This window comes from Gopherus flavomarginatus, chromosome 3, assembly GCF_025201925.1.
Source record: "Gopherus flavomarginatus isolate rGopFla2 chromosome 3, rGopFla2.mat.asm, whole genome shotgun sequence".
NCBI lineage: Eukaryota > Metazoa > Chordata > Testudines > Testudinidae > Gopherus > Gopherus flavomarginatus.
Window position 1 is genome coordinate 234,742,850 of NC_066619.1, and position 27,014 is coordinate 234,769,863.

The window sequence follows — 27,014 nt, forward strand, 5'->3', positions numbered from 1 at the left end:
GAGTTCAGATCCTTCAAACGGAAGGTCCTCCACAGCTGTTGGGACTTCTCTTGGGAGACTGGAAAGGTGAAGCCACAAAGCTCCCCTCATTACTAACACCATTGATACGGAGCAGGCAGCTGCATCCGCGGTGTCAATTGTGGTTTCTAGTACTGTCCTTGCCAGAGGCTGGCCTTAGGGAATGATGGCTTGGTTCTGCTCTCTTTGATCATTTGGGAGACATTCAATAAAGGCATTAAAATTTCCCATAATTGATACGATTATATTTGCCATCAAGGCCTGATAATTTGCATATTTTTGTCTCCTCATTTGCATGTTGGTATTATCATGGCTGTCGTTTGCCAAATGATTTTGGTTAGGTATAGGAAGTCCTCACTGACTGGGAGTGAAATATGAGCTAAAGAGAATGCATGCAGGACGTCCAGCAGCTTGTGTTGCAACGTCTTCACTTCAAGGGGGATGTGAAGTCAGTCCACCACTCTCCTGGTAAAGTCCTGAAATTGTTTGATGTTGTCTGCCATAGTTGGTGGAGGGGGCATTGTGGCTTCCTCTGGAGAGGATGATGAAATGTTTGTTGCTGAATTAATTTCTTTATTCAGCCTTGCCTCCTGGTCCTCAACGGTCTCCTCTTGAGGATCTGAGGGTCTAGAAAGGGAAGCTGAGGGAGATTGCATTCCTCTATCTATATGGGAGACACTCAAGGTTCTAGAGAACTGGTATCTATAGGATACCCATGGGAAAAAATTGACTAGGGGGGTTCTGGGATCTCCATCATTGGAGATTTTTAAGAACAGGTTAGACAAACACCTGTCAGGTATGGTCTAGATCAGGGGTTCTCAAACTGGGGGTCGCAACCCCTCAAGGAGTCATGAAGTTATTACACGGGGGAGTCGCGAGCTGTCAGCCTACATCCCCAAACCCTGCTTTCTCTCCAGCATTTATAATAGTGTTAAATACAAAAAAAGTGTTTTTAATTTGTAAGGGGGGTTGCACTCATAGGTTTGCTGTGTGAAAGGGGTCACCAATACAAAAGTTTGAAAAACATTGCTCTAGATAATACTTAGACCTGCCATGAGTGCAGGGGACTGGACTAGATGACCTCTCAAGGTCCCTTCCAGTTCTATGATTCTATGGGTCCCAATATAGCCACTGGGGTGGGGTAAAGGGCATAGGTAGTAGTGCCCAAGGGTGTCCAAACCAAGTGGTTGGGCCTTGTCTGTCCTGTTAGTTATTGTATTTCTAGGTGATATGTCTCTTGACAATGCTCTGGGAAGCTTTGAACTGAGACAGAAGATAAATTATCATTATTGCCCTCTTCTTCTTCGCTCAATAGAAGTAGAGATGATAAAGAGGACGGAGGGGAATAGCTTGGTACCACAGGGTATTCCAGAGTCCGAGATGTGGTTAGTACCACTACATTGGTACCAAGTAGTAGGGATTACAGTGTTTCTGAAGCCAAGAGGTCCCCTTGGAGAAATGGAATTCCTGCAGTACTGTGGTGGTAATCGGTCTGTCTCAAATGGGCCGTCGGTGATAAGGAAGTCAGTGGTATTTGAATTCTTCTGTGCTCCAGCCCTGAGCCCTCTCATACTCCGAACCCCTCAGCCTCACTCCCGCCACATGAATTTGTTAGGTGCACCAATATGGAGGTGATATGTCACACATCACCTCCATATTGGTGCACATAACAAAATTAATTCTACACATAGGTGGCAAAAATTTGAGGGAACACTGCAACTGACCTCCCTCAGCACCCCAGATTTGCTCCAGCTACCAGATGCAAAGTGACATTCTCCCTTGTTGCACTTTTAGGAACTACTTTAGCTTGCCATGCGATCTGTATTCCTTTCTATAGAATCTGTCAGAAGCCAGGGTTGTAAATTTACTTTTCCAGTGATTATGAATAGCCTCGAGTCCCTCAAGAAGTTGCCCACTGTAGCACTAAAAGAGTGAGATTTATTTGAGCATCTGATCTCAATGAGCAAGATTCCATTATATGTACATGAAACAGATTCAGCTCCTATCATCATTTTCAGGGGGAAGCCTTTAGGCTATAGGATTTTTAGGCTGAAGGACTATCTTTATAATATTATTCCCACAGTTAGCACTGCTTGTGAAATACATGGATGGTGTCAAACAAGACCTCATAATTCTATGTTATTTTATTTGTTTTTGTTGTTGTGCTGATGCCACCTAAGAGCTTTCACACCCAGGGTTGAGGTGATGCTATCCTGTAGCTCTGATTCAGGCAGCTGATCTTCCTCCCCTACGCAGGAAGAAATCCCTCTTTTTTGTGTGCATACACCTGTGCACCCAGATAATCAGCATGTCTGTAATCTGGTCTTTTCTACATTAATCTGTCATGCTACACTCCATGAAGTGGAGCAGGGTAAAAAGACACTGAGGATTATCCACCGTGCTGCATTCTGAAGACAAGCAAGGGACCAGCACTGACTTAATTTATTTAATATCCACTTTGGGAGTTTGTCCCTATGAACAGGCTTCAGAGGAGACATTAAAATTGGACTCAGATATGGGTCAAAATATTTTAAGCGGCTAGCAACCTCCTTGCCTTGTGAGAGGCTGGGCTTCTTGTCTTTCCCACCCTCTACATGGGGTCTTTCTGCATCTTTCATGGAAGGTAATGGCATTCAAGAATAGGCTCCCCAGAGACTCTACTTCTTATTGTATGGAGTCTATATGGGCCAGATGGGTCTGTTTCTCCTGGAGACCTTAGTCTGCAATATCAATAAGGAACACCAGAAGGCCTGTTACCAGGATGGCAATGGGGTAGTACACTTGGCCCAAAGGCCCCTTTACTATACTCTCCAGGGCTGTCTCCAGTGCCCTCCATCTGCAACTTGAGGGGAGATGGAGGGGCAGAAGGCAGCTGAGTTCCACAGCGAGCTCTAGGCACTGAGAAACAATTTTCCACCTAACACCGCTCTTCTGGCATTGCTCCCGATGGAGAGAATGAGGGAAAGGGCTTTTTGCTCCTGGAGCCAATCCTACCTGCCTCCTTTCCTGCCTGGGAAAAAGTGGTGGTAGTAGGAGGGGGAGGTAAGGCAAACCCACCTAGGCTGCGCTGGGGGCAAAAGGAACATGACTGAACTGTGTAACAGAGAAGACTGAACTCCCCAACAAGATCCTTGGTAAAGAGTGCGTAAAACCAGGAGAGACAGGTCTTCTCTTTGCCTCTCAGCATAACTTGCTCCCTGAAGCCTGCAGGGGCGCCAGACATCACAACAAACAACTCAGAGGGCAAAGCACAGACAATGGAAATCGTTCCTCAAAAGACAGATGTAGTCCTGAGACACAGCTGGGAATTATCGACAAATTAGTCAGTCACATTTTTAGTCAGAAATATGAACTAAAAGGTGAAATTTTCCTCAGAGAAGCTCGGAAGCATGGAGGTCAGGCTAAGCCATTGGTGCTGTGGGTGCAGATAAAACTGGAAGGAACTTCAATAGTGGGACAGTCCCCTGCTGGCAGTGAATGACAGCTTTTGGGTGGAATCAGACCTAAAAGCCACCTGAAATATATTTGTAGAGTTTAAGATGAAGAGCTACTTGTTACACATCTAAATGTGGAGAGACACAATGAAGATCCTTAAAATTACACCTGCAGAGTATTTTTAACTTCTTTACTTGTATAAAACACACACTAGCACTACCTTAGATTATTAAAACAGAAAAATGTTAGAAATGTAATTAGCTTTTTACTATTTCTTTACTATTTGCACTAAAGTCAGTTTCCTTTGTTTCCAGACAGCACTACTTTCTGGATCTCATGTACTGTCTCAATGTTTTGGCAGAGGAAATGTTCAATATAAAAACTTTTATTAGGTTTTGTGAAAAAGAAGTATTGTTTCTGGTCTCACTTCATTATTCTATTTGCTATTTATATGGGTACATTTGCCACATTCTTATAGATAATGTTGTAGTATTTTTTGTGCATCCTGTTTTACTTTTTAATTTTATTATGTCTGAAAATTAGTAAAAAAATGCTTAAAAAAAGACATACGTATTGCTTTTTGTTCTTGTTAGTACTGCATAGCCAACAAAGCAAAGAAAAGGGGACCTGGATTCTATTACTTTCATCAGCATCAACAGATTTATTTTAATAAGTTCCAAGTCAGTTACACTCGTGCAACTCCATTAAACACAATGGAGTTGCCCAGACATAATTAGGTGCCTAATTTGGCTTGGAGAACCTTTATTACTAGTGACAGTGAACAAAATGGAAAGAACTTAGTCTGAATAAGATATTATGCTGAGATTCCAGGCTGGCAATTAGAAAAAAATCTTTTTTCATCTGAGGACATTTATTATGGGTACATTTGCTTTTTGAGACACTTATTATACAGTAGAGCATCATAGCACAAGCCCCATTGTCTAGCTCAGGGGTCCCCAACACAGTGCCCGTTGGCTTCCATCTAAATGCGCCCGCACCCTGGCCGGCGGTGGAGCATCTGCGGAAATGCCACCAAATTTCTGCGGCGTTTCGGCGGCGACGCCTCTCGATGACGTCACTTGCCGCCGACAAGAGACGTCATCAAGAGGCGTTGCCGGCGAATTTCTGACGCTACTTGCCGCCAAGTGACGTCATCGAGAGTCGTCACCACTGAAACGCCGCAGAAATTCGGCGGCATTCCTCACTCAGTCACAGGCATAGATTTCCACAGTTAGTGCCATTTTTACCATTTCATAAGTGGATGATCACCCCAACTGTTCATCAATAATGTTATTTCATTATTATTAGCTCACATTAAGATGACATACCCATCATGTCTACTTTTCTTAGCAGATAAATCATCTCCGGTTGCAGGTCTCCTCTTTTTCCTTGGAGGCATCACTTTGCTAAAGCAGTCTGATGAACTGCAAGATCGGAGACTTCCTATGGAGAGTATTAAAAACAAGGAATAAATATAGTTACAGGGCAGTGAAACCATGTGCATTTTCCTCAAAAAATTAGAGACTGGTGAACTGATTCGAATAAAAGAACTGAAATTTCAAAGTTAGACAAAATCCCCCCATCTCCTTTCAAAATAAAACACCACCCATTTTTATGTGCCACTCTACTTCCTGGTTTCTCACTCTACTTCTTGGTTTCTGTGAAGACAGAAAGCACTGAAAAATACTACAGGATCAAAGACCAATCTCTTGTACTATTTTCAATCTGTCTAGTATAAATTAGGGCTACAAACCTCCTGGGAAAATCTGCTTTAGAGCCTCAGGAAGCATCCTAACTTTTACTTACTTGTCCAAACCAGAATTTTTGAGGTTTGCCCATCACTTGTCAAAATAAAGGGCTGGTCCTGTGATTAGAGCACAATACTTCTAATAGACACTCTTGTTTGATTTCTTAACCCAATGTTTTGTTCTCTGGCCCAAGAAGAACAGGAAGTGCTCTACAGGGAGGGGCATACTCAACAGCTACTGGTAGGGAGCACCTTTGTCACTTTGCTTTGACTCTCTTAGGAGCAATAACGACTGATCCCAGAGAGGGAGTTTTGTCCAACCCTTCTTAACTAGAAATAATGACCACAGCACAGAACCCTGAAGAAGCTGTGTATAAAACACAAGATAAAGACCAGCTGGAAGAGTCAGCACAGCTCTGAATAGCATGCAGAGAACTTTAAAAGGTAATAGAGAGAAGCTAAGGGTAAGAAAAGGCAGAGAAGCCAACTTAAGGTAATTGCAAGGAACTGCAGAACAGGGTAGTCTTCATAGTAAGCCTTTAATTCACCTTCTGTGTAGCTCCTATGGCATCCAAGATAATTCTTAATGTAATAAAATCCCATATAATCCTCCAAATATGTTTCACTGCTTGACGCTTCAGAAAATCCAACCATAAAACTTTCCATTTTTAGACATTACAGTGGCACAGGATGAAGGTAGGTGCTCAACTCTCATTAAAAAGGCAATGGAGTTTGGTGCTTAACTGCCTTCTGTGCCATTGAAAATCTCTCCCAAGTGCTCTGAAAGCAATATAAGGAAGGAAGTTCAGATCCACAACTGAGATACAAACAACAGATCCTATGAAGTTATTAGATTTTGCAATACGTTCTTTACACGATAGTTTCAGATGTACAATTTTTTGGTTTAGTTGATTGTACTCTCCTACCTATTATCCATTTTTGGTCTTGCCCTCCCATCCATATTGTTTTAGAGAAGAAGGCAGTTCTCTCCATTTCAGGAATTCTTCGTAACACTGACCTACCTGTGATGTTCAAGTCTTCTTGAAATCCCCAGCATTCATGTATCTTTTTTATTCAGGAAAGTAATGACTGGTCAAGCCTATGCTGGACAGGAGTGCAAAGTGGGAAGAGGTAAAAACAAAAAAATCTCATCTATGGAAATATACAAATAATGGCTTAGGAAAAAACAAGAAAGAAAACCACTAAAAAGACAAGAAAAATAGAAGACAATATTGAAAGAAAGGGACAAGTGAAGGTGTGCTGCAAATATTAAACGTTCTGAGGAAGGCTTCCAAAAGAATAAATTCTTTTACTCCAGTTTTTTTTTAAAAAGAGCTCTAAAATACTAAAATTACTGTCTCAGACTTAAAATACACATTAAGGAGCTAGTTAAGTAATAAGAACTCCAAGCAGCACATTGCTGGGGACAATTGCAGCAATACATTGCTGGTGTTGTGAGGCAAAAGATGAAAGTCCTAGTGAAAGCTATTTGAGAAGAGGAACATACTTTTAAACTGAGTCAAAAGCTCCAAAATATACTTCAGTGTGCATAATACAAAATGGATTAAAGAAACTATGTCATCTTATTAGTGATAAATCCACATGAATATATCTGCTGAATTTCATTTATACAATCTTGAAATGCCTATAAATTATAGAGGCTGTAATTTCTTTTATGACCTTTTAAGTCAAGTTTTTAGAGGTTGTGTCAGCAAGTGAATAGACAGATAAACACTCGCACAAACTAAAAGTCTTAAGGTGATAGCAGGACTGACCGGTTGTTTAGAGACGGACAAGAGGCGCAGATTTACTGATTCCACCACACACACACTAGAGCAGTACAAAACAACTTAGTCAATGGAGTATGGATTCTAGGGTACCCTTAAATTTTAATGTGACTGCCCAAAATACATGCTACTGTTAAATATAGCCCATGGCCACTCCTTCCCCTCTAACTTTAGTTTAAAGACAAAGCTGATGAATTGTGGATTTTTTATTTCTAGGTCACTCAGGCAACTATTACTATATATAAAAATAAACATACAAATATGACTATAGGCATTTGGGTTTGATATAAAATATATAAATTTATATGAAACACAGGCAGGGGCCTTGGGTTCCTAGTAAATTGCCAAAGCAACTGTAGGGACTGCAAAATTCAATACATGACTTTTCAGAATGTGGATGCTTAGGGGAGGAGAAGTGAAATAATACTGGTCCTACAATGGAGGGAGGGGAGAACACTATGTATTCTTATAATTCATAGGTTTCAAGGCCGGAATGGACCATTATGGTCATCTTGTCAGACCTCCTCAATAAAACAGACCAAAGAATTTAACTCAAGAATTCCTGCATCAAGCCCAGAACTATCATATCCCAGATAAACTGTTTCAATGGCTTATTACCCTAATTTAAAATTTTGCACATTATCCCTAGTTTGAATTTGTCTACATTCAGATTTACAGCCACTGAGTGAATGGGAAGAACAGTAGAGGGCACAGAAGTTATAAAGTGACTATTTTAAAAAAAAAGACACACACCTGAAAGAGGAATATATTTTCAAATATTGTTCCAAGAAGTATAAGTCTTCACAAACTGCATATGTTATTTATGATCTTACTATTTCCATTCTAATTAGATCTTTTGTTGCACTTCTAATTGCTGAATGATGACCTACAAACTAACAAATCACAGTACAGAAGTACCATTTATTTTAAAAGTGATACATGTACACAGCTGTTATTAAATACTTCTTTGTAATGAAAATTCACAAAGAAACAAGATATAGCTATGTTGTGTGCCCATTTGAATGTAAAGATTGTCAGTTCTTTAAAGGCAATTTCTAACAGTTTTGTTAGCTCAGTATTGGTTTAATATGAATATTTTCTGCAGAGATTTTTCTAGGAGATCATTTTATTTTAAGGTAATTTCTATCTCCAACTTTTCCTGACTAATAATCAGTTACAGGTCTGATCACCTACAAATGCACACACAACTCCGTCTTCAATAGGAGTTGCTTGAGACTAACAGAAAATTTACTTACATATAACTGCTTCTCTGCAAATATCATCTTGAACATAGGAAAAGAAAGACTTCCCAGGTCATCAAGTATGATTCCTTGCTATCACAGGCAACCCCATCATATGATTCTATTCATAAACATATCCAGCTCCATTTTAACACAAGTTAGGTTGTTTGCCTCCTCCCTTCACAACATTAGAAGGCTGTCCCAGAAACTTTTGCCTCCGAGAGTTAAAATCTGCCCAAGACTGGCAGTTCTTAATGGCTTTTGACACTTAAAGGTAACATTTGCAAGGAAGATACCACAAATGTCTGTCATGTGCCATCACCACTCAAGAACAGCCAACTATTAATGTTGCTTGCCAAATAGTCCCTTCAGTTCCTTCACTTGTGCAGGAGATTAAAGTTCCCAGAAAAAAAAAAGCCAACTCAGGATGATCAACCTCGCATCAAAAACACACCCCAAAGAAAAATGAAAAACAAGATATGAAATTAAAAATGAGAGTGGTAAACCTCTGAACCAAGGGAAAGTGGCCAAGTAAATGAGAATCTGCAAAGGATGTCTTTAGAAAAGTAGAATTACAGATATATAATTTTTACTTTCTCCAAAGATAACATCTGTGCAAATCCTTACACTCATGGAGATCAAGCAACTTGAGGAATGTTTAAAAATAAAATAAATGCAAAGTTTCAGCAAGCAATAACAACAAAACTAATGCCAATGCTGAAAATAAGCAAGGTGTTTTATGTTTTTAAAAACTAGATGAGAACACTAAGACACTCACCCAAACATGAAATACAGTGTACAAGCCTGAAGAATGAGACCAAAAGTGCAGGGAAACACATGCAAAAGGCCAAATGAAAATAAGGAATATTTAAAAGACATCTTTGTTTATTTTGGAAGGAGAGAGTCTGGACTTCCCTATATTGGATTCCATGCTCCAGAAAAGTTTCAGACCCCTGCAGAGTCTCTTCAGGAGATCAAATTCATGCAATAAGAGTGTGTGAAGACAAAATAATACTGTTTTTTTTAACAGATACCTGCAACACACCCATTGCTAATATGGGGAGTGATGTAGCTTTGCCTTTGATCCAGGAAACTTTGTGCATCTGTCATCTAGTTTTAGAAGAGCCATAAGACAAAATGTACACTCACATTCATTTAGAGAGAGTGGATAAAAATCTTAATTTTAACATATAGCTTAAATTAAAAAACACGCTGTTAGTTTACTTTCTTCGCATCTTGGAGTCTTAAATTGCTAAAGTGATTATGTACTTCAACTTAATTGCTAGTATAATTTCAGATTTTAGAAAGACTTACTTAACTATAGTACTTTCACAATTAATACTCATCTATGCTGAAAGAGACAAGTCCGGCACCTCGTTAATATCCTTAATGTGAGAACTGCCACAAACTCATATGAAATTGATAAGCAAAAAGCCCATTCTATCTTTGCAACCAATACTATCTTCCAACTGTATATATCATGAAAGCTAAAATGCTTCAGTCAGGCCATATTCTCCTAGTTAGGGTTTGCAGTTTGAATTCAATGGGACTTCGGGCACCAAATCATTTAGGTGCTTTTGCAAATTCCATCTTTAGGAATATAACTTTAGGCTCCTACTTTTGAAAAAATTGACCTGCGTGTATAAAATAATTCACAATAACTTTGTTAATATACTGAACCTCTAAATAACAATGAAAAAATTAACGCTGAAGTAATTTAGTTTTGCAGCAACAATGAGGTTATGCCACTAAAAGAAAAGTTCTTAATAAAAATCCAATTTTAACCCAAGGCTGCATAGAGTTGTGCACATGCTTAACTTTAAGCACAATGTAGTCTCTCTGAAGTCAAGGGACTATTCATGTGAGTAGAGTTACGTACCTGCTTAAGGCCCTGACCCTGCAAATATAAATTTTCAGTATTTTGGTTTTTGTCTATATCAGATTTGTAAATTTCAAATAAAACATCCCATCTGCAGTGGCATTAAGAAAAGTATTTATAATATGGTTCATTACAAATTTTAGTCTAAAACTACTACAGCAAAAGATTTCCAAATAGTTTTATAAAATCTTAACCAATGGTTGAAAAAAGAAAAAAATCAAGTGATTTTAAATCACTCCATCCTAAGGAGAGGGTCCACTTACTAACAGCAATGCCCAATAGACTGCTCTCAAAAGAAACAAAAAGTCGAATGGACTTTAAGGGCTTTGTTTGCTCCAAAGAGTCAAAAGATTCTTCGGTTAATTAAGCATACTGTAGAGAAGGATCTTCTCTTCAGCATGGGCATGCCAGCATGGGAGAATTTTGATAGGTGAAACTCATTAAGGTCAAAATACACCTCAACCACCACCTTAGAATGGAACGTCAGAGGAGTTCACAGCACCAATTATACCCTTGTGCAATTTGGGATAAGGTAAATCAAGTCATTACACCCTGAAATGTTCCCAGCTGCAGTCACTACCACCAGGAAAGTGACATTCCATCTAAGAAACTTATGCTCACAGGAACAGAGTAGTTCAAAAAGAGCTTTCATTAGATTTTTAGAAGCCTCTTTAAACAGGATGTTTCAGAAGTGCCAAAACCCCTAAGAATCTGACAACATGGGGACATACACACTAGTATACTTTTAACTAGCTCCTGAAAGGCCAAAATAGCACCTTACATGATGTACACTTTGTCTCCAGAGAACAAACACTCTCTCAGTTGCCTTAAAGATTGGGAAAAATATGCAAGGGATCTATTAAACCTTTTTCCACCAACACACCCACAACAGGATGCAAAAGTATAGCAAATCTATTGGATAGATATGACTGGCCCATCTACTGCACAGAAGTAACCCTTGTAGACTTCCAGCCTGATTTTAACTCAAAATCAGCTGCCTTGGAGAGTTTCTGTGAAAAATGATATAAGGTAGGATTTCTCTATTGTCATGTTCCTCATAGTAGATGTGTATTTTGAAGCAGAAGACTCCTTTGGCTAACATGAGTTCCAATAGCACCTCTCACCACCTTACTACTCAGCCTGTCTCAACTCAAATGGCTAGAACTATGTAGGTGACAAGGAAACCTGGAGTATCATAAGTGACATTGGCAGGACTAACCCTGGTTGCGCACAAATCCCCATCACGAAAGCAGAAGCAGCACTGAGGCTTGAGTTTACAGTACTGACTCTCAAGATACAAGCGCTAGCCTGGGAGGAAGAAAAGTTCCAGATGCATACAGAGTTTCTACTCTTGATGATGCAGAGCAAGAGAATTACCTCAAAATAGGTACTGTGGACTTCTCGACAGCCATATAAAGGACCAAGAGTGACCGGGCCAAATTACAGAGCATACTCTAATACCTGGAATCAACCTACCCATCTCCACTTCCAGCATATGGATGCAGGAGGAGGAAATCCTGAGACCTCAATGTGGAGATGATGTTATGGGTTTTGTCATTGGGAAGCTTTTGATTCCTCAACATCACCTGCCTCAGCCTCTCATACAGAGGCTTCATTTCATCAACAACTCCAAATGCCAAGGCCCTGAGTGCATTCAGGACCCAACATCTGGTGAAGCCCTCTCTGCTGATGGTGAAAGGCACTTCAGTGGTGAGGTGATCCCACTAGACTTACCAGGGAGGGTGGAAGACAGGTCTGCTCTGAATCTTAGCACTTAGTCCTGGCCAACTCAGCCCTGAACTTCAAGAGTTTGCCTTTTTAATTGCTCTATGTTGACCATACACTAGGCTTACAAGAATCTTCCTGGGTTGTCTTGAGAACCTGCAGGCACTCTTCACTTTTCTTCAGTGCTCAAGATGACATCTGCAAACAGAACTAGCACTTCTGAAGCAGATAACATGACAAAGGCACTGTTCTACTACATGATCAAGGTGTGAGGCCACTAAGTGATCCTCTTTAGATACCATACCTAAAATTAAAGAGAAAAGGACTATATATCAAAGATAGCACCAGCTCAATAGAAACAAGCACTAATGCAGGCACCAAACTGTAAGACATCAAGCCACGTAAAAAAATGTTGGAGCCAGTGAACACAGAACAACAGAACAACTGTGCCAAGCCTTCAAAACAAAGGGCTCAGGAATTCAAAGAACTCTGCTGGACCCAATTAGAAGGCAGAGTTAGAACCAAGAAGCGGTATTCAACAAATATCACTGGAATATGGAGAAGAATTCGAACAACACCGACAGAGATTCATCTCCGTAAGCAAGATTCCTTCCTCAATCTCAGTCAAGAAAAAGCTTACCGGAGTGTCTAAAGTGAAGCAAAGGGGGCCACATAATGGCCAGCGGGGGCCTGAGTTGTGCTCTATTCCCACTACAGCTCACAGGAGTCCAAAAACCTTAACAGCAAGAGAGATTCTGCTAGTCTTGTGCTCAGAACCTATATCCCAGAAGTGAGAGTCATGTACAGATAGAGTCTAGGTCAGGGGTTATCACAACAAAATTTTTGGTGGCCTCAGAGTGCAACCACCAACTCTTGCTGGAGGCCGCTCTGACAATTTTTCCTAAAATATTTAATTAACTCTAGGAAAAATGAATAAATATGCACATATACATGTCCAAATCGTTGTAATTTATTTATATAGGATTTTCTGCAATAATAATGTACAGTTGTTTCTATTCTTTACTGGACCTAAACAGACCAGAAATACACATAAGGTGCTTTGCACAGCCTTGACTTTTTTGTTGTTTTTTATTTTGCTTTTTTGGTTGCCTTTTTTTTTTAGACTTGCTGGCTAGTAAATCTGCTGCTGTGAAAAGTGATACTTGTATGTTAATATCAGTTTTCACAGCCTCCCAGCTAGCTACTAAGGCTATGTCTACACTATAGACCTTAATGGCACAGTTGTACCGCTGCAGCTGTGCCACTGTAAGGTCTCCTGTGTAGCTGCTCTATGCTGGTGGGAGAAGCTCTCCCGCTGGCATAATTAAACCACTCCCAATGAGCAACGGTAGCTATGTTCGCAGGAGACACTCTCCTGCCAACATACCGCTGTCCACACCAGTGCTTCTGTCTGTGAAACTTTTGTCAGTCGAGGATGTTTTGTTCACACACTGACCAACAAAAGTGCTAGTGTAGATATAGCCTTAGTCTGCTGTGAAAAGTGATATGAACAAACATACATTTATCACTTTTCACAGCAGACTTACTCAACCCTGGCATGCCAGGATACAAATTAAGCCCTGAATGGTGAGGTAGATAGGGAGGCAGCGGGGCCAGGGATGATAGGGGGAATGAATGGGGGCCGGGGGAGGCAGCAGGGGCTGGGGCAATGGGGGGCGATGAGCCCAGGGCCAGAGCCAAGTGTCATATGGCCAGGGGCCAGAGCTCACGACTGTGCAGCTGGAGGGCAGAGCCCGAAGCCTTGAGCCCGGAGACAGATCCCAGAGCCTGGAGATGGAGTCTGAAGCTCTGCAGCTGGAGCCTACCACCCGTCACCCCAGGACTGAAGCCGGACTCCACTACCCCCAGAAAGGTGGGGAACTCACTGGCTGCTTGATCCTCCAGTGTTTGTGTCTCCAGAGGGGACAAGGCTCAAACCCGGCTAGCAGCCCCAAGGGAGGGACTGCTGCTCCATCTCCCACCCCTGCAACCATCACTCCGGAGGCTGTGACCACAAGAAAAGCCCCTGGTAGCCGCATCTGAGAAACACTGGTCTAGTGAATTCCTATTAGGAAGTAACAGTAAAATGGCAGATGTCATAGAGACCTATAGGAACTATTCATAGTTGGAGAAATTAGAAGCACTGCTGTTTTTCAAAACACTGCTTTTGAAAACAAACTGGTTTTATTATTTTCTAGTAGATATCCCCCTTGTAGCCATTTAATATATTAGAACTAATCATTTTAGTTAGTTTTCTCTTAGAATGCATGCTTAAATTCCTACAGTATATTTCAACTAAGTAATTATCAAGTACCTGTCTGGTGATCGTCTTGACCAACGTCTTCTGTCAGATTCTGTAAGTAAGACATTTTCATCAATGCAGTTAAGGGATATGGTAGCCTTTACAATATAAAGCTCTATAACAGTGTTTTCAACTATCACTTGATATAGTACTCCAAATAATTTTCATTGTCACAGAAGTACTAGCAACTGCAATAGCTGGGGCTGCATAATGGTTTCCATTCTAACCCAGTTTTCAGTTCTTAATTTTCCGAAGCATTACCCTTATGAGTTGAAATTTTCCAGGTGAGGAATCTACCCAGGAGTGCTCTTTTTAAAATATTTGAAAGATTAAGCAAAAAATGTTCAGTTATTTTGAGAAAAAAAGATAGTGAAACACAAATGTGTTCACTGTAGGGGGAAAAAAATTTGGCAACGCTATTTTGAACAGCTTTAGCATTGAAGCAGCTAGCAGCAAAAATTTAACATGAAAATGGTCTTGAGGAAAAGTACTGTTATATGTTCCCAGGAAAACCAGCTGAGATTTGACTGAGTTATGAACTTTTGAAAAATCATACTCTGAACACACAATACCTTTTCCACTAAGCTAACGTGTGTGTGTCTGTGTGTGTGTATGTGTGTCAGACTAAGAGTTGCCTACAATGTCCTAAATAAACTTTATTAAATAAATTAAACCTTAATGAATTACTTTAAATATTTTGGAGTTCATTGTATTAAAAATGTAAAAGATCAGCCTCATAAATTCTAAAAAAAGATATTATGCGGAATGATCATCAAACAACTCTGTACACATTTTTTTAAAAATATGCTGGCTTCCTAGCAAAATGTTTGTTACCTAAACAGGAAAATGTGGAAGTATAAAATAGCAAAACTGCCATCCAAGAAATACACCTGCCCAATTCAATAGGTTCTCCTAAGCTGCCGGCCAATTCTAGTTACATGCACTTCTGTAGGAGAGAGATATAACAGACTAAATTTCCTGAAGTAGTCTAAATAAACTTAATTTAATGAAATTAAACTTTACTGACTTAGTTTTAACATCTTTAGAGTTCATTGTTTCATTAAAAATGCAATTATGAATGTGTTATTGTGGAACTGTATGTATTTCCATGAGAAAGGTAAATAGGAGAAAGTAGGAATAATTAAGCAAATACACTCAGGCTGTAACATCTCCCGAGAAGCCACCTCCACAGAAAGCTCCACATACACTAGTTCAAACTAGTTTCTCCAGAACCCAACAGACCAAAAAAGAAAAAAAAAATTTTTTAAATAACTAGCCTGGTTTTAAACTGGCTCATGGCCTTCTTCCTGATCTAGCAAATGGACAGGGTCCTTGTTCCATGGAAGGCCCTAATCCTTAGGATACGATTGGAAGAACTTGGCCTACTGAGGTCACATAAGACTGGGTGCTTGTTCTCAGCTGAAGCTGTAATAAACTAGTAACTATAAGGAATCCTGCTGCATGAAGGATTGAAGGACAGTTCCTGTCAGAATCCATTTGAATTCTGGTAAGCTTATTATTAGCATGCATGTAGATTCTTTTACTATTTTTAATGTCTTCTCTATACTGTAATTTTTTAGCTTAAAAATAAGTATGCTTGCATGGGAAGTGCTGTGTGGTACCCTATAACTGTAGCAATTACACCTGTTAACCATCTCTGAAGAGAAAGCAAGCAGGCATCCTTGAGCAAATTGTCTGCACTGAGAAATACACAGTGAAGGCAGGAAACCGTACAGCCTAAAAGCACCCCAGTCAGAAGGGAGAGGGCTGCATGTCACCGTCCAAGAGAGGCAAAAGCTGGAGAGCTGGAACCCTGAGAGTGGGTGCCCTTACTGGACAACTGAAGGGAAATACAGATGCAGTTACCCTGAACTATAGTAGTGGAATGCTGCGACAATGTAAATTGCGTAAGTGCCAACAACAGGAAAAGCAAGTACTGCAGGGAAAAAAAGCACAAAGGTCTCTGTAGTGGGGCAGCTCCACTCCAGTAAAGAGGGGTTAAAAGCCAGCCCTTGGAGAGGGCTGGGGCTGAGAGAAAAGCAGAGGCTGATTGGGGAAACAGCCACAGCGGGGGCCACACCCCAATCAGGGCCCAGCTGGCCCTATAAAAGGGCTGCAAGCCAGGAGCTCAGGAGGACACTCTCTCTCTAGTTTCTTGAGAGAGAAGGACCTGGCTGCCTGGGACAGAAGGGAATCCGAGGTGGAGCAGTGCTGGGAAAGGGTAAAGGGAGCTGGGGAGCTCCACCCTGAAAAAAAAAAACCAGGCTACAAGCCTGTAAAAGGGCATACAAAAAGGTACTGGGACTGCAGAGGGCCAGCCCAGAGATAAGCAAAGGTAGCAGGTCCTAACCCCACTGGCCGATGATGAGTGGTTTACAGACTTCAGTCTGCCCCAGTGAGCAGGGGCTAGATGGTGACTGGCAGTAACCACTGAGGCAAGGTGGGGATAGAGGGTTGTGGGGAGTCCCCTGGGTGGGGAGACCCACACTGTGGGTTGCTGCTGGGGGCAGAACCCTGATGTAAAGGGGCACTGGGGTCCAGGAGAGACATGGGGGCCAGCAGCAGGCGAGACACCAGCCTGCAGAGGGCACTCCGGGCTGGAAGAACTAATTCCCAGGAGACAGCGCTGTGCCAGTAAGTCTTCACCCCACCAGTCTCAACTGTCTTTTCAGGAAAGGAATAATGGGGAAAAAACAGGGAAAGTGAATTATAAATAGCTGAAGAAAAATCACGTGGTTGAGTTAGGCAAAAAAAAAAAGGCAGATCAATATTGAGGATCAAACAAAATCACAGCTAGTAAATTTGCTGTATTCTAATGACCAGTTAAGGAATGATGGTCCAGATTCACAAAGAACCTCCAGCCTGCTGACAGAGGGTCCAGCAGACGGGGTGAGTCTTGGAGCCAACGCCTAAAAGAGGGAAGAAGCTGGCAATGACAGCAACTGTGCTCCATCCACACCACTGCAACAGGAGTGATGGACAGCTCCACAGCTGGCGCAGAAGAGGGACAGAATGTGTCTGGAAACCCAGCAGCTGGCAGACCAAGGAAGGCAGTTTCAGTACAAGAAAAACAGGAGAATCACCACCAGTATGAGGAGCACCAGCAACAGCTGGAGAAGAGAGAAAAGGATAAGGAGCACCAACATCACTGTGAAACAGAAAGACCACGCTAGCAGAACCAGAGTCCAACAGGCGGAGTCAGTCCCCGGGTACCAGTATTGCTGAATGGTGTAGAGTCCAACCTATTTCCTTGTTTTAGGGAGGGGGTGAAATGGATGTGCTCTAACACATTTTTTAAATAGGATGTAAATTGAATAAGGTGGGAAAGGAGCATACTGTAAGGTACCTGGCTCCACTACTGTCTGAGACAAAGGTCTTGGACATTTTTATCCTAATGGGAAGGGCAGACTATAAAGTTTATGAAAGCTGTAAACAAGCTTTGTTACAAGAGTGCAGGGAATTCAGAAAAAAAGACAGGACCTATGCTGATGTTTCAAATCAAATTAATGGTTATGTATAGACATGGGGAAGTATATGGGAGGGGTACCACTATCAATGAGGCCTATGAATAATAGGTATATAACAATTCTATAAATTCTGGCACCCTAACCTGAAATCATGGTTAACAGACAAAATCCCAGAGATAAGACAGTTATCTTTTCCATAACTGGTGTTCTTCGAGATATGTTGCTCATGTCTATTCCACAATAGGTGTGCATGCTCGCCACATGCACTGGTGCCGGAAGTTTTTCCTCTAGCAGTAACTGTAGGGGGGAGCACCCCCTGGAACTCCTGAAGTGGAATCTGCCTGGCGTGGTATAAGGGGAGCTGCATGCTCCCCCCAACCTCAGTTCCTTCTTTCCCGACAACTCCGACAGAGAGGAAGGAGGATGGGATGTGGAATAGACATGAGCAACACATTTCGAAGAACACCAGTTATGGAAAAGGTTACTGTCTTTTCTTCTTCGAGTGATTGCTCATGTGTATTCTACAATAGGTGATTCCAAGCTATCTCTGTTGGAGGTGGGTAGGAGTTCACAAGTTCCCAGGACGGAGGACAGCCCTGCTGAACCCAGCGTTTTCCCTGGTCTGGGAGACGATCGCATAATGCGAGGTGAACATGTGAACTGAAGACCACGTGGCGGCCCTACAAATATCCTGGATGGGGACATGGGCCATGAAGGCAGTCGACGAGGCCTGCCCCTGAGTCGAGTATGCCCTCATGATGGGTGGCGGAGGGACACCCGCCAGCTCATAACAGGAACGGATGCACAAAGTGATCCGACTGGAAAGCCGTTGGATGGAAATCGGCTGGCCCCTCGCACGCTCAGCTGAGGTGACGAACAGTTGCAAGGATTTTCTGAACAGCTTAGACCACTCAAGGTAGAAAGCCAGAGCCCGTCGTATATCGAGTGTGTGGAGACAGCACTCCTCACTGGACGCGTGGGGCTTGGGACAGAGGACCGGTAGAAAAATGTCCTGACCCTTGTGGTAGGCACAGACCACCTTTGGGAGGAACGCAGGGTGCAGGCAAAGCTGGACCTTGTCCTTATGAAAGACTGTGTACGGCGGCTCGGAGGTCAGGGCCCTGAGCTCCGAGACTTGTCTGGCCAACGTGATTGCAACCAGGAAGGCCACCTTCCATGAGAGGTGAGACCAGGAGCATGTGGCCAGTGGTTCAAATGGGACCCCCATGAGATGAGCCAACACTAGGTTTAGGTCTCACTGTGGGACTGGGGGTCTAGAATATGGAAAAAGACAGTCCAAACCCTTAAGTAACCGGCCAGTCATATCATGGGAAAAAAACGTGTGCCCTTGCACAGGCGGATGAAAGGCCGATATGGCTGCCAAGTGCACCCTAACTGACGAGGGCGCCAGGCCCTGGGTCCTCAGGTGGAGGAGGTAATCAAGGATAAGCTGGATCAGGGTGACCACCGGGGAGACACTCTGGTCTGCCGCTCACCTAGAAAACCGGGACCACTTCGTCAAATAAGTGTGACGAGTGGAGGGCCATCTACTTTCGAGGAGGACATGCTGAACCTGGTCTGAGCATGTCCTTTCCTCTCCACCTAAGCACTGAGCAACCATGAGGTGAAGAGCTGCTAGGCTGGGATGGAGGCGGCGGCCCTGGTCCTGAGAGAGCAGGTCCAGGTGGAGTGGCAACGGCTACGGTGGAGCTACCGCCAGTCCCATAACAATGCTGCATGGGCCACACTGGGGCAATCAGGAGGACCTGTGCCTTGTCCAACTTTATCTTCTCCAGGATCCTGCTGATTAGGGGAAATGGGGGAAAAGGCATAGAGAAGCCGGCCTGACCAGGACAGGAGGAAGGCACTGGAGATAGTGCTCCTCCCCAGCACACTGCCCCCTAGAGCAGAACGGGGGGCATTGCCGGTTCTGCCGAGTCGCGAATAAGTCCAGCTGGGGAGTTCTCCACCTTCAGTAGAGCTGGTTGGCCGGAAAAGTCCCTGCTCAAGCAATCCGCCCTCTCATTCTGGGCGCCCGGTAGCTGAAAGGCCTTCAGGTGGATGTCATGGGCTATACAGAAGTCTCACAACCTGAGGACTTCGCAGAAGAGGATCGGACCTCGCCTTGCCTGTTGATACAGAACATAAAAGCCATGTTGTCCGTGAGGACCCTGCATACCTTGCCCTTCAGGTGCGAGCGGACGGCCATACATGCCTGCTGCACCGCCCTGAGCTCCTTGACATTTAGATGTAGGGTCAGGTCTCGAGCCGACCACAGGCCTTGGGTCTGAAAGTTCCCCACGTGTGCCCTCCAACCCAGGTCCGACGCATCAGACACCAGCTCCAACGACGGGGTCCTGTCCCTGAACGAGATCCCTTGGAGCATGTTGTTTGAGGCGAACTACCACCGTAGGAAGGTGATCACAGAGTCCAGCACAGTGAGGACCTTGGCCATCCTGTCTCTGGTCTGGGAGAACTTTGAGGCCAACCAGAGCTGGAGGAGCTTCATCCTAAGTCTGGTGTGACGGACCACATATGTGCATGCCGACATGTGACCCAAGAGTTGCAGGCAAACCCTGGTTGTTGTCACCGGGAACCTTGTGACTGAATCGGTGAGACCTTTCAGGGTTTCGAACCTGTCTGGCGGGAGAGAGGCTCTGTCCAACTCTCCATTCAGAAGCGCCCTGATAAACTCTATGCGTTGGACTGGGACTAACATGGACTTGGTGTTGTTTACCAACAGGTCCAAGGCAGTGCACATGAACAGGAGGAGCACCACAGGATCCCTCACCTGCGACCAGGAGGTGCCCTTGACAAGGCAATCGTCCAGATAGGGGAATATCTGGACCTCCCGCCACCTGAGGTAGGCCGCTACCACCAACATGCATTTTGTAAACACCCAGGGGGCAGTGGACAGACCAAACAGGAGGGACTGTGAATTGGTAATGATTCTGTCCCACCATGAAATGGAGGAACCGTCTGTGCCCCTCGAATATGTGGATGTGGAAGTATGCATCCTGTAAATTGAGGGCAGCATACCAGTCCCCAGAGTCCAGGAAGCGGATGATGGAGGCCAGGGAGACCATGCAGAATTCGAGCTTCACCATGTACTGGTTCAGACCTCAGAGATCCAGGATGGGTGTGAGCCCCACTTTGGCCTTTGAGATAAGGAAATAACAGGAGTAATACCCTCTGCCCATGAACTCCTTGAGCACCACCTCTATCGCTCCCAGTGTGACCAGATGAGCAACGTGAAATATCAGGGCAAGGGGGTGCTGGTGGAACAACAACAAGAGCCGCCGGAGCACAGGGAAAAATTGGTGGGGGCTGAGTACCCACCGGCAGCTCCACATCCTGCCGCCCCCCCCCACACCAGCTTGCCTTCGCTCTGCCTCTACCTCCCCTAAGCTGGCTGCCACGTCCTGCTTCTTCCCCCTCCCTCCAGTGCTTGCGCCGCCATACAGCTGATCAGCGCAAGCTTGGGAGGGAGGGATGAGGAGGAGGAGGAATGTGGCATGCTTGGGAAAGAGGCGGGCCCAGGGCAGGGATTTGGGGAGAGATTCAATAGGGCAGTGAGGAGGTGGGGCTGGGGGCAGGGCCAGGGCGGGGATTTGGGGAGGGATCCAATGAGGATGGGGCAGGGGGCGGGGCCAGGGTGAAGTTAGGGTGAGGGGGCGCCAGCCCCCTCCGCCTGTGCACCGGAGGGCAAAATATCGGGATAATTCACATCCCGACCGAATATCAGTTGGGATGCGGGACAAACAAGTAAATATCGGGACAGTCCTGATAAAATCGAGACGTCTGGTCATCCTAATTGCTCCTAGTCCTAGGAGCCACCCCACCTCCTGCTCAAGCAGTGCTTCGTGCAAGGGGTCCAAGATGAACAGGGGCAGGGGGTGGTTGGGCAGGGAGGAAGTAAACTGGAGGGTGTAACCCCAGGAAATGGGAAATGGTGTTAACCGCAACCATTCCAGGAGGAAAGCACACAACCAGTTGGAGAAGAGAAGCTTTACTGCGGGTAGATCCCTGATGAGGACTGGGGGGGTGCCCCCGAGAAACCCGTCAAAAACGCCTTTTCCCCACCTGCTTGCCCTTGGAGAACCCAGGCTCAGGGGCAGGCTACTGCCTGCGAGAGCGTCTCTTAAAGTCCCTCTGCTTCTTATGGGCAGCCTTGTACTTTGGGAGGGCAGCCTGGGCGGAAGTCTGGTGTGGATTGAATTTAGGTTTTGCCAGAACTGGGATACAGAAGCCCAGAGTCTGGAGGGTCGTGTGGGAGTCTTTCATGCCATGCAGCCTTGTATCTGTTTCCTCCGCAAACAGAGCTTTCCCATCAAACAGGAGATCCTGCATGGAAGACTGAGCCTCGCTGGACAGCCCAGAGAGAAGAAGCCATGACGTCCATCTCATGGACACCGTGGAGGCCATTGATAGTGTGGCCATGGCCGCAGCATCCGAAGCTGCCTGCAGGGACGCCCTAGCAGCCGCTGTCCTTTCCTCTACTAATGCCTTAAACTCCTTCCTATCATGTTTCTGGAGGGAGTCCTCAAACTTAGGCAGGGAGCCCCACTAATGGCATTCGTACCGGCCCAGGAGAGCCTGATGGTTCGCCACTTATAACTGGAAGCTCAAAGATGAATAAATTTTCCTACCGAACGAGTCCAGTCTCTGAGAGTCTTTGTTCTTTGGAGTAATGGCTGGCTGACCCTGCCGATGCCTATGGTTGACCGGCTCGACCATCAAGGAGTTGGGCACCAGGTGAGTATACAAGTACTCATACCCTTAGGGGGTACAAAGTACTTATGTTCCACCTTTTTTGAGATGGGGGCCAACAAGGCCGGTGTTTGCCACAGGGCATTAGAAATCTTAGCCACCCCTTCGTGGAGAGGCAAGGCCAACCTTCCCGCTGCCAACGGGGACAATAGGTTAAACAGGAAGGGCTCCTCCATCTCCTCTGCCTGGAGGTGTAGGCTTACTGCCACTCTCTTTAAGGGTTCTTGGGGGGGCCCTGGAGTCCTCCTGCAGGACACAGGGCCACAATCGCCTCCTCCGGGAAGGGCAAAGAGGCCGGTGCAGTGCTCTGGGTGTCAGCTGGCACCAGAAGGTCCACCACCTGGTTGGACTCCAGGCATGGTGCTGAGGACGTACGTCCCACCAACTCCTTTCTCGGGGGTCTGGAGAGGGAGGTCGACGGTGCTTCCGAAGCTCCAGCCTCCAAGCAAGGTCCCACCAGGGGTGCGCCGGAGGCCACAGTGCCCACTGGTACCATTTGGCCGGCCACGATGTTCAGTGCCACTGCAACTGCTGTGGCACTGGCGGGACCAGCTGTCCAGGTTGGCTGGCCCGGACCATCAAAGGACAGCCACAGATGGAAACCAGGCTGGCGTACGATCCACTGCTGTCCCTGGACCAGGAGGAGCAGTGGTGTCATGATCTACGACAGCCACGGGACCATGATCTCGACATAGAGGACTGGTACCAATGGTAATAGCTGCTCCACAAACGGCCTCGACAGGTGGACCCACGACGGCGAGATGCCAGCGATCGATGCCCGGGGCTGCAATGTCTTGACGGAGACTTGGAGCGGGAGTCCAAACGGGAACGGCATCAATGAATGTGCCGTGACTGACTGCAGTATCCTTTCCAAGACGAAGACTGACGGCGATGCCCACCGCAGTCTCATCAATGTTTGCTCCTTGAGGATGAGCAGTACTGTGAATCCTGGCCAGACAAAACCCAGCCCGACAGTCTGGTCGGCGTCGAGGGTGATCCACCTGGACTCTGCCCCAAGCAGATGCTGGGCGGTGCTCAGCATCGGTAACGTTCCTTCGACCAAGACCAATACCGGGTCGGAGGCAACTGCGGAGATCTCAACAGTAGCTTGCCGCTGGAGCACGGGGCCAACATCGGCAGCACTCCAGGCACCAGCATGCATATGACAGCCCAGGCTGCCTGAGGGCTTCAGGGGTGGAAGGCATCCGGACATCCGGAGAGGCTTGTTCCAAAGAGGCCGGGCTACTCCGCTTAGCTTGAGTCGGAGGCCTGGGGCCCGGTGGGGATTGAGGACTGCCCAACATGAATCTAGCCTCTGGCCCAGCTTTCCCTCAGTGCCGCTGCAAAGAGGGAGTCTTCTTGGGCCTCTTGGTGTGCCCCATGGACGGGGAGCAGTGCCGACTGGTCAATGGTACTGGAAGGTTGTCATGTACCAACACCACGGTGCCAGGTACTGGTTTGGAGTGGCATGCCAGGGTCGGGGTCAGCCCCAACTACATTAGGATGACCCAGAGCCTAACGTCCCTTTCTCTTTTGGTCTAAGGCTTAAACAACTTGCAAATCTTGCACCTTTCGCTGATATGAGTTTCTCCCAAGCAGCGCAAAAAGTCTGTGTGCAGGTCACTTCTTAGCACAGAACGCCTGCAAGAGCCACATGACTTAAACCCCGGGGCACAGGGCATGCCCCGGGCTCGGGCTCACTGATTAACTAAACAGCTAACTAACTACAGGTACTAACACTGAACGAAGGAACAGTTCTGGGGACAAGCTACAACGAAGCTGGAGCAGAGCAGTTCTAATGCACCTTCACTGGCAGCAAGAAGGAACGGGGGGGGGGGAGCGCAGCTCCCCTTATACCGTGCCAGGCAGGTGCCACGCCAAGGGTCGCGGAGGGTGGTCCCCCCCACGGGTACTGCTAGGGGAAAAACTTTCGGCACTGGTGCATGTGGCGAGCATATGTCTATTGTGGAATACACATGAGCAATCACTCAAAGAAGTAACCATACCTGGGAAATGGGCTGACCAATATGCAGATAGGTTTTCTATCAAATCCAGGTTGACTAATAGGAAGAGAACAGGATCAGAGGACAGGAATCGAGCCGAAGCAAAGACCTGCACCCACGGGGGACAGAAATCAAGTTCTCAAAAGCCCTGGATCAGCAAGAATAATGGTGTGCCATATGTGGCCAGCAGGATCACTTCGACCAAGAATGCTCACAACACCCACTGAGTGACATTGCAGCGCTGGGAACGCCAGCTGCACCTCAACCTCATAGAGTTAGCTGTGTGACTGAACCTCCAGAGGGAGAAAGTCACACAGCCAGTTTGCAAATGGCAAAATTCACAATCCATATCATTGCAAACATGTCTTGCTGCCCCTTCATAGGTGCAAATCCATCCAATCAACAGTGGCAGCAGAAGGTAGTGGTTAATGGAGATAAATTCACTGTATAGAGAGATATGGGGCCAGCCAGGATTATAGTTTAGTCCGATATAGTGAAGCCCCATCAAATGCTGCCACAGTGTGAAATGTGGGTTAAGGTTCCTGGTGTGAATGCCTTCATTCTACTTACAGCACAAATTTCTACACAGACCCAGAAAGTGTAAGGTGTATTTTCAGTTATTCCATATTCGTTGCTTTTAGAAAATGTTATAGCGTTGAAAACAGAAAGAGTAAACGACTCTCTTAGTTAGCCTAAGACAGAGAAGACAGTATGTAAGCAAAAATGTAAATAGAATAGCTAACAAGGGAAGAGGGAGTCACATTCCCCATTAGAGTCCAAAACAGGGGTAGGTAAACTATGGCACAGGTGCCGAAGGCGGCACGCGAGCCAATTTTCTGTGGCACTCACGCTGCCCAGGTCCTGGCCACCGGTCCAGGGGGCTCTTCAATTTAATTTAATTTTAAATGAAGCTTTTTAAACATTCTAAAAACCTTATTTACTTTACATACAACAATAGTTTAGTTATATATTACAGACTTATAGAAAGAGACCTACTAAAAATGTTAAAATGTATTACTGGCACACGAAACCTTAAATTAGAGTGAACAAATGAAGATTCGGCACATCACTTTTGAAAGGTTGCCGACCTCTGGTCCAAAAAGAATCAGGTTGCAATCCCAGTTTGCAATCTACAAACACCTGAGGAGGAAGGGGATGAGACTGCCTGCTGCTTCAAAGAAAGGAGAAGACTACTGACTTGAAAGAAAATTCACTGGGCCCAAAATAAAGAAATTAAGCTCTCTGCCAGCTCTTCAAAAGGACCTGTAACGGGACAGAGCAAAATAAAAGCAGCACATGTTTGAGAGCCACTGCACAAGGAGGTAGCCCTGACATATTTGTCCCTTTGAGCCAAAGAATGTCTGCTTGTAATATTCCCACGGTGGTTGGGGAACCTCAATCCAGAGCTAAGGCAGCTGACCACTTGGGGAACCAAGAGACACCATATATACTCCCAGGAAAGGGCACGGGAGATGTGAGAAAAATTAGGTCTCAAGTTTACACCCAAAAGTTGGGGAGCAACAAAAGCAAGAAGGGGCATGTAAAAGATCAGCCTCATAGGTTCTATATTTTGAAGAATGGTTATGAAAAAACACTGTACAAATATTTAAAGAAAATACGCTGGCTTGATAGCAAAATGTTTGTTACCTAAACAAATTAATTGTGAAATTATAAAAGGTACTAACAAAACCACCATCCAGGAAATAAACCTGTCCAAGCATTCAGTCCAGGGGCGCCAGAACAGGGTGTGGGAGGCCAAGGGGCCATGGCCCTCCCACTTTTGAAAATAGACGGACCTGGCCTATCCACTTTTTGCCATGGGCTTGGCCCTCTACACCTCCTCTTCCCCTCAAGCCAGGTCAGAAGCTGCAGCCCAGCCTAGATAAGAGCTGCTCGAGCAGCTGTGGAGAGCCAGGGACTCTCCACCTGCCTCGGATGCGGGGGCCGAGAGCAGCCCTCAGTCTGTGCCCCTCCCCCCAGACTCCCACCTAGGGCAGATGGAGGGTCCGCAGCTCCCCATAGCTGCCAGAGCAGTTCTTACCATGGCTTGGCTGCAGCTCTTCGGCTCCTGAGGCCCCGACCCTGGTCAGGCCAGAAGCTGGAGCCTGGCCCGGGTAAGAGGAGCCCAGGGAGCCCAGGCAGCTGTGGGATGCCACAGACCTTCCACCTGCCCTGGATGAGGAGTCTGGTGGGCAAAGACACAGGCCAGGGGCTGCTCTCAGGCTCCTCCCCACCCTGGGCAAGTGGAGGCTCTCAAGCCAGGCTCCAGCTTCCAGCTTGGCCAGGGGACAGGGCTTCAGAGGAAATAGGGAGACAAGGGTGGGGCCACAGGGGAGGTGGGGCCTCATGGCCCCCCCACTTTCAAGAAGAATGCATTGCCCCTGATTCAGTCAGTGGGATCCCCTAGGGTGTTAGCCAGCATCCTAGTTAAACCTACTTCTGTAGGAGGGAGATAGAATGCTCTAATTTCCTGCAATACTCTAAATAAACTTATTAAATTAAACTTTAATTAATTCATTTTAACATCTTTGGAGTTCACTGTTTCATTAAAAATCAACTATGTATGTGTTATTGTGGAATTGTGTGTATTTCCAGAGGAAGGGTAAATAGGAGAACACCAGGGGCTAATTCAGCAAATTC

The 27,014-nt window shown here is 45.4% G+C and overlaps 1 protein-coding gene and 1 long non-coding RNA gene across 9 annotated transcripts in view; one reads left to right on the forward strand and one right to left on the reverse strand.

The window, feature by feature from the left end:
* Positions 1-27,014, reverse strand: part of DCUN1D4 (defective in cullin neddylation 1 domain containing 4) — a 73,486-nt gene that overhangs the window by 28,922 nt on the left and 17,550 nt on the right. For 2 of the 7 annotated variants that reach the window (XM_050947984.1, XM_050947991.1), the window contains exons 3-4: positions 14,147-14,186; positions 4,782-4,896 (exon numbers count right to left, since the gene is read on the reverse strand). In XM_050947984.1, coding sequence (XP_050803941.1) covers positions 4,782-4,896; positions 14,147-14,186 — 155 coding nt within the window. Of the gene's footprint in view, positions 1-4,781; positions 4,897-5,748; positions 5,981-6,222; positions 6,305-14,146; positions 14,187-27,014 lie in introns of those variants that run through there. The other 5 variants (XM_050947987.1, XM_050947989.1, XM_050947988.1 and 2 more) reach the window with 4 other exon arrangements.
* LOC127048380 (uncharacterized) lies at positions 12,878-26,897 on the forward strand. Of its 2 annotated transcripts, none has more exons than XR_007773618.1 (3): positions 12,878-14,188; positions 20,345-20,464; positions 21,922-26,897. It is a non-coding gene; the product is annotated as an uncharacterized LOC127048380 (long non-coding RNA). The 2 variants fall into 2 exon arrangements; XR_007773619.1 differs by having other exon boundaries at positions 21,940-26,897.